The sequence below is a fragment of the Polyodon spathula genome, chromosome 16, assembly GCF_017654505.1.
Source record: "Polyodon spathula isolate WHYD16114869_AA chromosome 16, ASM1765450v1, whole genome shotgun sequence".
In the NCBI taxonomy this organism is placed as follows: domain Eukaryota; kingdom Metazoa; phylum Chordata; class Actinopteri; order Acipenseriformes; family Polyodontidae; genus Polyodon; species Polyodon spathula.
Genome location: NC_054549.1, coordinates 9,968,827 through 9,980,836, shown reverse-complemented (window position 1 = coordinate 9,980,836; position 12,010 = coordinate 9,968,827). Strand labels below are relative to the sequence as shown.

Sequence of the window (12,010 nt, the reverse complement as noted above, 5' to 3'; positions counted from 1 at the left end):
CTGATCTGTGGCTCAGAGTGGCAGGATGATCTTTCAGACAATCAGTCAGAGTACTCCGTGGGATCTGAAGATGAGGATGAAGATTTTGAGGAGAGACCGGAAGGTGGGTCCTGTTTTCAGATACCCTGCTAGAGGTCTTCACTGGTCCAAAATAACAAACCCGGCCCGACCTGCAACTGGCATTGTTTTTACCTGATGCGACCCGATCCGAAGTAAAACCCCAATAGCAGCTCCAGGGGATGTAGACAAAGAGACACACACACAGCGGGACACTTCAGAACTGCCCTCCCCAGACACACACACACACACACACACACACACATACACACAGAGGGATAACTCAGAACTCAGATTCAAACAAACCGAGAAATCAAATCCCAAACAGAAGAAATATACCTGCATAGACTCGTCCATACACTTGCACTGCATTCCACATTGCTGTTCAAAAACAAAAGATCTGTCAAGACCTCTAACCCCTGACGCACGCGCCTTTAATTCAGCGTCAGCATTTCAGCCAAGTATAGCATCGCTCTGCCATTGCTATAGATCTGCTCTGGAAGTGAATTACACCGATAGCTTAGTCACTGTGCACTACTGAACTGCTTCTCTACGTACAAAACCGAAGTAGCTTGTGTTATTATTTTTGTGCATGTGTTGCTGTGTTTAACTTTCCGCATCCCTCTGTCCCGGTCAGTGACGGTGTCTCTCGTCGTTTTCAGGAGGACGCAGGCAGTCTCGCAGACAGCTCAAGAGTGACCGGGACAAACCACTCCCTCCCCTGCTGGCCAGAGTCGGGGGCAACATTGAGGTGTGGACTGGGGGGGGGCGCGGACGCTGCGGGCAGTTTACACCTTTTAAAAACAGGGGCGTTACGACGACCTCCGACATGAGCCACTGCGCCAGCATGGAAGCCATTATGGGAGACTTCTTTTAGCGATGCTACAGATTCATTGAGCGTTTCATAGCTCTGTAGCACTGGTGTTACATGCACTTACACACGCCTGCGTGCACATGCATGCACACAGATATCATGCATGTAAGCTGGTGTCTCTCGCAGTGTAAGTGATTGGCGGGTGAGGGCTCTGATGGGTCTGTGTCTCTGCCAGGTCCTGGGGTTCAACACCCGGCAACGGAAAGCCTTCCTGAATGCCATCATGCGCTGGGGGATGCCGCCCCAAGACGCCTTCAACTCCCACTGGCTGGTGAGAGACCTGCGGGGCAAGAGCGAGAAAGAGTTCAGGTAGCGCTCCCAGAGACCGGTGGCTTCTAACAAGTACTAGCGTGACCCAGCAGAGGCTGCTGGGAGCGTGTGTCAGGGTCAGTGCCTCTGCTCTCTCCAGCTCAGCCCTCTCTGCCTCCTCTCCTCACAGGGCCTACGTGTCCCTCTTCATGCGACACCTGTGTGAGCCGGGGGCTGACGGAGCGGAGACCTTCGCAGACGGGGTCCCGCGAGAGGGGCTGTCCCGCCAGCACGTTCTCACGCGCATCGGGGTCATGTCTCTCGTGAGGAAGAAGGTAAGCCCACGATCCGGGACTCAGGGGAGGTCTGAATCAGCTAGGACACAGCCAGCTGCCCGTCTGCATGTCCTGTGACTCCGTGTCATCTCGCTATGCATTCAACGCAGTGAGATACCAGGGCACAGTCACACCAGCTCTGCCTGAGTTCAAACACATCTCAGTCACAGCATACGTTTGCTTTTACGTCTTGGCAGATAGCAAATTTAAGTTTGAACATTTTTATATTTTTGCAACCCAGTGCAGCGAGTCTGTTGTGCAGAGTCCTGCCGTGTACCCCGATCTGTACCCCTCTGCGCTGGTCGCTGTGTACCCGCAGTGAGGGTGCCAGCGCCCGTGCTGAGCAGTGCTGTCTGTGCTTGCCCGCCCAGGTCCAGGAGTTCGAGCACATCAACGGGAAGTACAGCACCCCCGACCTGATTCTCGACGGAGCCGAGATGAAGAAACTGACGGAGAGCGTCTCATCGGACCCCAACACTCCTGTACCTGCCAGCCCTGCCGTCACCCAGCCTGGCACACCTGTACCCACAGGTAAGGGAGTAGAGACTGGACCATCGCTGGAGACAGAGCAGCACACTGCTGTTAACAGTGGAGGTAGTGTAGAAATACTCCAAGGAACTTCAGGGCTGCATTGAAGGCATAGAGAAAGACCTTTAGTCCAAACGTTCGGCATTGAGTTTCGTTTCTTTTCGTGTTTCTAAGTGTACTGCTGTGGAGTGTTTTATAGTTGTGGGTGTAATCGGATTGTATTTAATCTCTTTATATGAATTGTGTGATCAGTTGATAGTAATGCTAATGAGTGGATACATGTGTTTGACTGGTCTGGGTGAGAATTGAAATAAAGTCACTGTAACTTGCATGACATGGAAATATTTGGGTAAAAAGCTGTAACCCTCCCCCCAAAAAAATCAAAAAAACAAAGATTGCTGTGTGTGTCTGTGGTCTTCACTGCTCACCCTAGTGGCCGCTCTGTGTCTGGGCCCTTCCTTCCTTTTTGATTTTAATGCGCAGCAGAAAAGACAGAGACTCCATCGGGACCAGCAGAGGAGAAGGAGCCCCCAGAGCTGGAGGTGAAGAAACCAGCCGGGCCTGAGGTCAGTCTGCGTGTCTGTCTGTGTGTGTGTGTGAGCGAGTGAGTGAAGGAGCCCTGTCTGTGTGGTGGGTGTGTGTGTGTGTGTGGTGTGTGCCCTGTGTGTGTGTGTGTGTGTGTGTGTGTGTGTGTGTGTGGTGTGTGTGTGTGTGTGTGTGCGAGTGAGTGAGTGAGGAGCCCTGTCTGTAGGGGGTGTGTGTGTGAGAGTGAAGGGGCCCTGTCTGGTGTGTGTGTGTGTGTGTGTGTGTGTGTGTGTGTGAGTGTGTGTGACGTGTCTGGAGATCCCCACATGTGTGTGTGTGTGTGACAAGTGAGTGAAGGTTCCTGGGACAGGTTAGGGGCCACACACTCTCACTTCCCCGGGACAGACTGACACACTTGTGTGTGTGTGTGTGTGTGTGTGTGTGTGTGAGCGAGTGAGTGAAGGAGCCCTGTCTGTAGGGGGTGTGTGTGTGAGAGTGAAGGGGCCCTGTGTGGTGTGTGTGTGTGTGTGTGTGTGTGTGTGAGTGTCAGTGAGCCCTGAGTGAAGGGGGTCTGTAGGGGTACACTAGAGTGAAGGGGCCTCTATGGGTGTGTGTGTGTGTCGTGAGGAGAGACAAGAGACAGAGTGACACTGTCTGTACTGTGTGTGTGTGTGTGTGTGTGTGTGTGTGTGTGTGTATGTGAGAGAGAGAGAGAGAAGGGGCCCTGTCTGTACTGTGTGTGTGTCTCAGCGAAGGGGCTCTGTCTGCACTGTGTGTGTCTCGGTGAAGGCCTCTACCGTGCTGTGCTCAGCAGGTCCCCAGCAGCAGCGAGTCTTCCCCCAGCTCAGAGAAGCCCTCCCCAGCGGAGGAGAGTAAGGAGCGAGGGCTGGAGGAGGGTGAGAATCCTGAACAGGCCTCGGAGCACCCTGCTACCACAGGTGAGCCTGCCAGAGTCCCTGTGTCCATATCAGCAGGGCAGCGTTAGGAGGAGTTTTCATTGCAATGTAACCGCGATGCCGTGTGTCTTCCCAGGGGAGGCTTGTAAAGAGAGCGAGGGACCTCCGGAGAAGGCAGAGAGCAACAACATCTCGAGCAGAGAAGAGGACAAGGACCCACAGCCAGGTGAGGGTGTGAGCAGGGCAGAGCGATGTACCAGCGCGGGGGAACGGGAGAGCGAGAGAGATAGATTCAGTTTATTTATTGAGGCGGGGTACGCTCGGCGCGTTGGAAGCTGATGTTTTGGTGTCGCTGACAGCAGAGGAGGTGAAGAAGGAAGAGGCGCTTGAAAACCAGCAGAACGGAGAGAAAGAAGGGAAGGAGGAAGAGGAGGGGAGGAAAGACGAGAAGAACGGCAAGATGAAGTTCATGTTCAACATCGCGGATGGCGGATTCACAGGTCAGTTGGTCCACTCTGACGGGTTTGCGTTTTTGTATATGCTTTTCCATTCCTCTGTAGGCTTTACAGTGCTAGCCTGTGCTGTGCCGTGCTTTATTGCATTTTGCTATGGGAGGCTTGTCTCAGGCTAAGGGCTCCCTGTGCTGTTGTCGTTTGGCAGAGCTGCACACGCTGTGGCAGAACGAGGAGCGGGCGGCCGTGTCGTCAGGGAAGATCTACGACATCTGGCACCGAAGACACGACTACTGGCTGCTCTCCGGCATCGTAACGTATCCTGAAGCCGATTCTCAGTTGCTCAAAGCATGGTTTATATTACCCCAATAGCACAACCTCTCAGTCCCAGAATGACTGTGTGCCTCTGCCGAGTCGCTCTCCTCACTGAAAGGTCTGTCTTGCCCTTGACTGCGCTGGCCTCAGGCACGGCTACGCGCGCTGGCAGGACATCCAGAACGACCCCCGCTACGTCATCCTCAACGAGCCCTTCAAGTCTGAGGTGCACAAGGGCAACTACCTGGAGATGAAGAACAAGTTCCTTGCGCGCCGCTTCAAGGTGGGGCAGCGTGTGTGTGCGTGCGTGAGAGTGTCGGGGGGAGCTGTGTGCGTGTTTCTGTCCGTGCAGTAACGTGTCTGGGTGTGTTAGTAACTGAGCGGCTCAGGGGAGAATTTTTCCGCTCACTTGGATCACAGATTAAATCTGCTCTGTAGCTCTGAGCTGCTCAGGGGGAGTGGGACTGGGCCTGTGGTGAGGCGGGTTCTTTCAATGAGCTGCTCATGAGTCACATGAAAAATATAAAGATACTACCTGCCGTCTCTCTCTCTCTCTGTAGCTCCTGGAGCAGGCCCTGGTGATTGAGGAGCAGCTCCGACGCGCTGCCTACCTCAACATGACGCAGGACTCCAGCCACCCCGCCATCGCTCTGAACGCCCGCTTCGCAGAAGTGGAGTGCCTGGCTGAGAGCCACCAGCACCTGTCCAAGGAGTCCCTGGCAGGGAACAAGCCCGCCAACGCAGTCCTGCACAAGGGTGAGCACCGCACACCTGCCCCTGCTCCTCCTGCACGCCTTTTTTTAGCAGCGGATTTGAATTTTACAATTATCTAGCAATGCTTCTTGCACGCACACACGCTCGCTCTCACGCCTGCTTCCCTCTCTCGGGTGTTGTTTCAGTGTTGAACCAGTTGGAGGAGCTGCTGAGCGATATGAAGGCGGATGTGACGAGGCTGCCCTCCATGCTGTCGCGGATCCCCCCCGTCGCGGCACGCCTGCAGATGTCCGAGCGCAGCATCCTGAGCCGGCTGACCAACCGGGGCAACGAGCCCCCTCCCCAGCAGGTGAGCCACATCCGGGATGGGGCCACTGACAGGCCAGGTTGTTGAGGGACACTTAGAAAACCAGCACCCGCAGGAGCTGTGAGTGTTGTCACTAGTGTTTGGCCGAGTTGTTGCAGTTGCCCGTCTTGGCTGGGGACCCTCGGGGGGTACTGTCTGCGTCGGCCTTGGCCTTGTTCGGGAGGAGAATCAGCTTGGGATAGTTCACCTCATCCTTTCTCAGCAGCAACCCCTAGTGGCCAGTCCAGTGGGTTACTTTCTTATTGCTCCTCTGTGTTTGTTCCAGCCCTTCCCTCAAGGCTCTTTCAGCTGCTCTCAGATGTACGGCAACAGCTTTGGGGCAAGCTTCCGAGGGCCAGGAGCCGGGGGGATCGTCAACTACAGCCAGATGCCTTTAGGACCCTACGTGTCGGGTGAGTGAACAGGGGCTTCACACACTGCCTGCAACACAGGAGGCACTGCCTTTAACATCACGCCATCAAAGAAACTGCAGAACGGTATCACAGAGGTCTACTGTAAGCCGTAATAGCAGTACAGTATTTCAATGTCACATTTAAGTGTATGGAAAATTACAAAGCGGTGTTCGATATGTTAACATAACATTATTCAGCAGGTTTCATTCGACTTGATGAAGCAAAATGTGTTCATTCTGTAGGGTGATGCAAAACGTTTGGCCATGGCTCTGCATTACCTGCAAGAAGTTCTGTCTTTTGACAGACAGGAAGGGGCCTCATGTCCTCTTGGTGAATTGTGAATGCATTGAAGGGCAGCCCCGTGTTAATGTGCGTCTCCTCTGTCCCGCTAGCCTCTACGAACGGGCCTCCCTCGAGCCACTCTGAGAGGAAGCTGAGCGAGTCTCTGAAGGACGGGGCCTTGCCGGAGCACAAAGGGGGCAAACCCAGCGACGTGATCTGCATCGAAGACTAGAGAGAGAGAGGGGAGAGGGGGGAGGGGAGAGGGGGAGGGGGGGGGGGGGAGAGGAGAGGAGCAAACTAGCCACTGCGCAGCAGAAAAAAGAGTGCTATTTAAATTATGCCTTCAGAAAAAAAAAAGCTTTCTAAAGGAGATTCCATTACATTGTATTGCGCTTATTTTCCTTTCTCACGCACACACACACACACACACACACACACACTCACACACACAACACACACACACACACACACAGACACGCACACACGCACACACACACACACACACACACACACAGAGGCAGACACACACACACACACACACACAGAGGCAGACTCTGGTACAGGAGTATGGGATTGATTGCAGTGGCCTGTTGTGTTTTTTTATGGAGGTTAGGTTCACTGAAGAAGGTTTCACTGGTTTTTGACCCAGGTGAAGAGCAGGTACCGTGTCTAAGTGTTTGATGCCTCTGCTTCTTGGACGTGGAAGGATTTCTTTATCTGTTGGATGGGATTCGTAAACGAGAGCGAAGCCGAAGCGTGTAGAGTTTTGTAATGAAGAATCCATTCCCCAGCAGTTTGTTTTGCTGCTTGGGGGGACTTTGGTAAATCAGTGACTGGAACTAAAGTTTGTTTTTTTTGATTGTTTGCAAATGTAGCCACAAAAACCCTGACCCCACTGAGCTGACCCCTCATTTTGACATAGAGTAGATGTCTTTCCAGGACACTGCAACAGCAATGCATCTTCAGAGGTCCCTGCAGGAGACTCTGGAGGGACTGACAGTGTGCTTTTCAAGGATGCTGCAGGAATCGAAACAGACGATTGGTCCTCATCCGGGAGGACATTCCAAAAGGTTCTGGAAATAGATCATTCCGCAGTTAAAAGGGTTGAACCGGCATCAGCTCGCCTCTCCCTCGGCCAGCTGTGCTGCAAAGCCTGGTGGCGCCACTTCCTTCCAAGGCTTGTGCATGCTTACAGATTCCTTCCAAGGCTTGTGCATGCTAATAGATTACACTGAGGCCCTCGCACACACACACTCGCACACACACACTCGCACGCACACACTCACATACGTTGTTGTATATAATAGATTGCTGTGCAGTGAGTAAGGGGCAGGGGTCGGACCTGGTTTCAAAACCCTCGAGTCTCAAAGCGCTGATCTGACACCGGAGAATACGAGGGTGCCAGGAGGTGAAGAGCACTTTTTGTTAATAGCACGAAGCATTGGGCTCCTTTTCTGTGATATCAGACTTGCAGCCACTTCTAAAAGCAGGCTGTGTGTCTCTGTCAGCCACGCCCGTGTCGTACTGCCATTACATTTCAGGCTGGCAGCTTTTATTCTAAGCTTTGTTTAGACACAGGGCTTGAAGTTTCATCAGCTAATTTAAGAGATTTGTAAAATAATGATTCTGAAAAGGAAACAAATGTGCACTACCTTTATTTTGCAATATATGGATAATCAAATGTTCAGCAGGAGAGAGACCTGCTTGTGTTCTTTCCTTTTTATAACGAATTCTGTGTTGACAATTTATTATTTTTAAACATGAGAGAAGCATCGCTCAATATCAAAAATCTTTTTTTTTTTTTCATAACCCCCCCCCCCCCCCCCCCAAAAACAAAAGATGTTGGATTTTGTACGAGTATGCACAGCACAACTTTCACCCTGAAAAGACTGGAGGGTTAACCTTGAAAGTTGTGCTTTATTAGGGTTAATGAAAAAGGTTGTGCTTGGTGTGGATTCAGTAAATGTTTTGTAGAATCACCCCCCCCCCCCAACAAGAAAGAGGACCTATAGGCTGGTTATTTGTGTATTTCAATGATACTGAGGTCTGAATCAACAGGCAGCTGAGAAAGTCACCTACCTACTGCTAAGCAGTGTGGGTCCTGAAGAGTGCGGTCAGTGTGTGCTTGTGCTCATCCAGGTGGAGGTGTGACTTCAGGTTGCAAATCCTCCCATGCAGTACCGCGCTTCACCAGGAGCTAACTGGAGTTCTGGAGTTTGTTTCCCAGTTTGATATCCTGTCTATCGTAAAGGGGTCAGCTAAACCAGTTAGTCCCCAGTTCCCAAAACGGGGAGGGGGGGAGCTAGCCCGGAGCTGTACAGGGCGAGCCTGCAAGCCCGGGTGAGTTCCCTCGGACTCCAGTGAGGGCTGCGGTCACTATTTCAAAGCACTTTAACAGCAGCTATTGGTAGACTCTTGAAAGGGGTGCCCTGTGATTGCAGTCTGAGGCAGCCAGGCGCGCACAGTGAGTACACCAGGAGGGTTAGATGCCAGCAAGCTTTTCTAAACAGATGCCAATTTACTGTAGTCAGTGTTTATTGGTGCCATCAGTGGAAGGGCATGCCACCTGGAGCGGTCAGTGTTTTGTCTGTGAGTGCGTTTTATTTTATTATTATTGTCATTTTTAAAATAATATGACTGATCAAGTGCTTGTGCTGATGGCTCAGATTGTTTTGAGTGCCAGTAAAACAAAATTATCAATTACAAAAAAAAATCATCACAACACTGAAGCATACCAGAATGAACTACAGAACTGTATTGCCTTTTATAGCTGTGCAATTTAATAAATATATATATAAGAATTATAGGCTTCAGTATAATAGTACATCGGAGAGCTTTAAAAGCTACAGAATAATGCATTTTAAAAAACACACAAACAGGACAATGTCATTTTGTAGAAAATGTGTGCACAGCATGTGAGATGTTTTGTATGAGATTCATTATCCAATGTTAAAATAAAATGACGTGTTTTAAGCTATGGGCATTTCTAAAAAAAAAAAAAAATAATAATAATTGAAAAAAAAAAAAAAAAACCTCAACCCATAATCCTCTTTTTCTTTGTACTCTGTGTGTTTGTTTAATGTGTTTTAATAAATCCTTTCAAAAAGGACCTTGTCTTTTTCCTTTTCTATTGATAATCCTCCGTCCGCTCAGCTGCAGCAGATCAGGGGAGCCTCTGCCGTCGTTGTGAGCGCGTTACTTTACATAGAGCGCACATTATCAGCGGTAACTTGGGAACTCCGTGTCCGACTGTGCGGAGACTCGGTACGGACATTCCCTCGCACGATATCACTGTGCTTGAGCGCTCGGATTTGGTGAGAAACTAAAATGATTGAATTGAATGCAGGGGTATTGGCGCCCTCTTGTGGTTGACAAGATGACTTACTCAAACCTAATAAACTGTATGCAGCTTCGTATTACAAGGGTTCACGTTGCTTCGGTCTGAGCGACTCTTCCCTCGCGTGTGCGTGTGCGTGTGCGTGTAGTGCTTAAACCGCGGGCGGGTATCAAAGTGCTGCAGGCGGCACTTGGTGGGAGAGTTGCAGTTTATTTGGTAAATATACTTTTTTTCTTTATTATTATTTAATTTTGTAAATAAAAGTTATTGCACCGCCGAGCACGATTTGAAACAAAACTGTAACCCCCCCCCTGTATATGAGGGGAACCATGCAAAGCCGCGCCCCGGCACCGCTAGCTCCGGCGCCATTGCGGCAGAACGAAATGATGAAGGTTGAGTAAATATTTATTGATATATTGAGTAGTAATAATATGAGAGAAAATGCAGCTTTAAAAAAGTCGGGATTTGAAGTTGTGAATCGATGTGCCGCATTGCGAGATAACATTGCAGTTGCGCCACCAGCGCAGAACAGGCAGTGGGCGCAGTTTGATTCTGTTCTTAAACTGCTTTTAAGAACCGGAGCTTCTCGCATTACTTGCGCGCACATAATTTTAGGGATCCTTTTCCAAAGAACAGAACCAATCTGTTTGCACGACTGTAGCCTCTAGGATAGTTCACATTGAAAAGGTGTTTGCAGCGCATAGAGGAGCCTGCCACCCGGGACACTGAACACGTTGAAAAGCCGCTGGGGAGCTCGTCGGCGCGGTTGGCTTAGCGGACTGAGCACAGCTTCCCGTGCTTTGCCTGTGTGGAGCTGCAGTCCGCTCAGCCTCGCCTCTCTCTCCGCGGGTTCGCGTCCAGCATGCTGTTCCAATGCCTGCGGGAGACGGGCGTGAGTTTCGCGGGCTCTGCACTCTACCGCGTCGGCGGTTTTGGGGTATCGCCGTTTTTTAGGCGGTACCTCGAAACAGGGCAAAGGGGAGGGGTTGACTTTACTGGCATTACTAATTGTAAAAACGGGGCCCTTTTACGTCCGAAGGCAAAACCCTCAAAGCACCCCCGAGCGGCGTGTTTGAGTGGATGCAGTACCAGCCCTGCCCAGCCCGGCGCTGTTCCTCCTACCTGTAGGCACACCTGTGCTCTAAGCGCAGGTGCGTCGTAGACTGACCACGCCCCTTCCAAGGTGACACGCCCCGGTGGCCACGCCCCGCACAGGTAGATCGGAAAGATGGCGGCCGGGGTAGCACGGTGAGTTTGAGCTCTGTAACTCTGTCCTGGTTTTGAATGATTTTGATGTTCGTGTGGAAGAGAGCACACAGAGAGAGACTTGCTTGTGCTGCGCCGTGTTTCTGCGTGTAGATGTGTGTGTTTAGATAGACTGCTTAAACAGTGGGCTTGTGTTGCACAGGTAACATCCAGACCCAGTCCCCTCGGAATAGCCGAGCTCCTGAGCGGCTGTGTCGAGCTTCATGCTCGGAAAGGATGGTTCTTTATGGGAAATGCCTCGTGTTTTATAACAGACAACAAAACACTGGGGCTGAATTTCAAAGAGACGCAATGACTCCTGGTTTTCAAATAAGTTACACTTTCGGAGAGACTGTTCTTAAAGTTAAGACCTTTTTAGTTTTATAATTTGAAAATAACTTCATTAATGATCAGAAACGGGTGGATTATGGAGTCGTTTCATAAATTACTTTATTGTAGCTTTCTGAGAAATTATACAAACCGGCCTGAAAAATGTGTTTGTTTGAGTTCAGAAAAACACGCTCTTTGCAATGAACAAACCAGACGGGTTTGTGTGCATTTACTCTAAAGCAGATTGCTAAACAGTGTGTAGTGTATGGGAGATGCTTCGCACCATTGTGTTTTGGTCACATATTCAGCGATGGTAATAAGACCCCCGTTGCACTGCAGATTCACCCGTTTCAGGTGTTCATTTGAACAGTTTGGTATTTGTGTTTCTCTCAGGAACACGAGAGGATTGGGCACTCTCTCTGCGGCGCAGTGCTGACTCGACACACGCATGTCATGGTAAGTCATGTTTAGTTTGATCTCCTGTCGACCTCTAGAGCGCATAGAACTGTATAGAACCACAGCTAGCGGTTCTGAACAAGCAGCTTTTGGAAAGACTTGTGCAATTGTGAACGATTCGCTTTCACCCTGCAGAAACGATGACTGCTGTCAGTTGTGTGTTCCCGATTCATCGCGGCCTCTGCACACTGAATCCGGGAATGGGCTGGTGTTTGAATCTGCTCCGCGGCGTGCACTCGCTAGCGTGCCGGGGGCTCCCAATGCTGCCAGCGCATGGTCACCGCGTAGACATGGTCGGTGTTTGTGCGCTATCTTGACGTTTGGTTTTAATTTTGTTTTCTGCAGTATCGTTCCTGTAAACCCTCTGCCAGCGCTTGGAGTCTCGGGACAGCAGATCGGTTCACAAGCCAGCCGTGCCCCAAATTCTGGTTTTTTACTGTTCTTGCAGTTTAAATAAATATTGCATTGTGTATTTTTTGTGTTGAGTTTCTTTCTCCAGGCAGTCTCTAACAGACCATGTGATCGGTGTTTCCTTGGCGTGATTGTCCATGAGGAGACACTCCATCACATGCTCTGTTGGGGACTGTAGATGCAGATCCTGTTTTTAGCACCTCAAATTTTCCCGCCAAAATACTTAACCGATCGTATGGTCCACG

At 50.6% G+C, this 12,010-nt stretch overlaps 1 protein-coding gene and 1 long non-coding RNA gene across 3 annotated transcripts in view; both read left to right on the top strand.

Annotated features, from left to right (window-relative positions):
• LOC121329166 (chromodomain-helicase-DNA-binding protein 5-like) overlaps positions 1–6,226 on the top strand; it is a 28,868-nt gene extending 22,642 nt beyond the window's left edge. The window contains exons 24-38 of one of the 2 annotated variants that reach the window (XM_041274571.1): positions 38–103; positions 720–808; positions 1,107–1,240; positions 1,371–1,515; positions 1,887–2,046; positions 2,527–2,609; positions 3,380–3,506; positions 3,601–3,690; positions 3,824–3,964; positions 4,125–4,233; positions 4,382–4,514; positions 4,792–4,987; positions 5,131–5,294; positions 5,578–5,704; positions 6,097–6,226. In XM_041274571.1, the coding sequence (XP_041130505.1) occupies positions 38–103; positions 720–808; positions 1,107–1,240; positions 1,371–1,515; positions 1,887–2,046; positions 2,527–2,609; positions 3,380–3,506; positions 3,601–3,690; positions 3,824–3,964; positions 4,125–4,233; positions 4,382–4,514; positions 4,792–4,987; positions 5,131–5,294; positions 5,578–5,704; positions 6,097–6,218 (1,886 nt within the window). In that variant the 3' untranslated portion in view covers positions 6,219–6,226. Of the gene's footprint in view, positions 1–16; positions 104–719; positions 809–1,106; positions 1,241–1,370; positions 1,516–1,886; positions 2,047–2,526; positions 2,610–3,379; positions 3,507–3,600; positions 3,691–3,823; positions 3,965–4,124; positions 4,234–4,381; positions 4,515–4,791; positions 4,988–5,130; positions 5,295–5,577; positions 5,705–6,096 lie in introns of both variants that reach the window. The other variant, XM_041274570.1, reaches the window with a different exon arrangement.
• A 3,960-nt stretch (positions 6,227–10,186) lies between these two features.
• On the top strand, positions 10,187–11,792 carry LOC121329180. The gene is made up of 3 exons (XR_005951744.1): positions 10,187–10,571; positions 11,292–11,354; positions 11,700–11,792. It is a non-coding gene; the product is annotated as an uncharacterized LOC121329180 (long non-coding RNA).
• Positions 11,793–12,010: the final 218 nt, after the last annotated feature.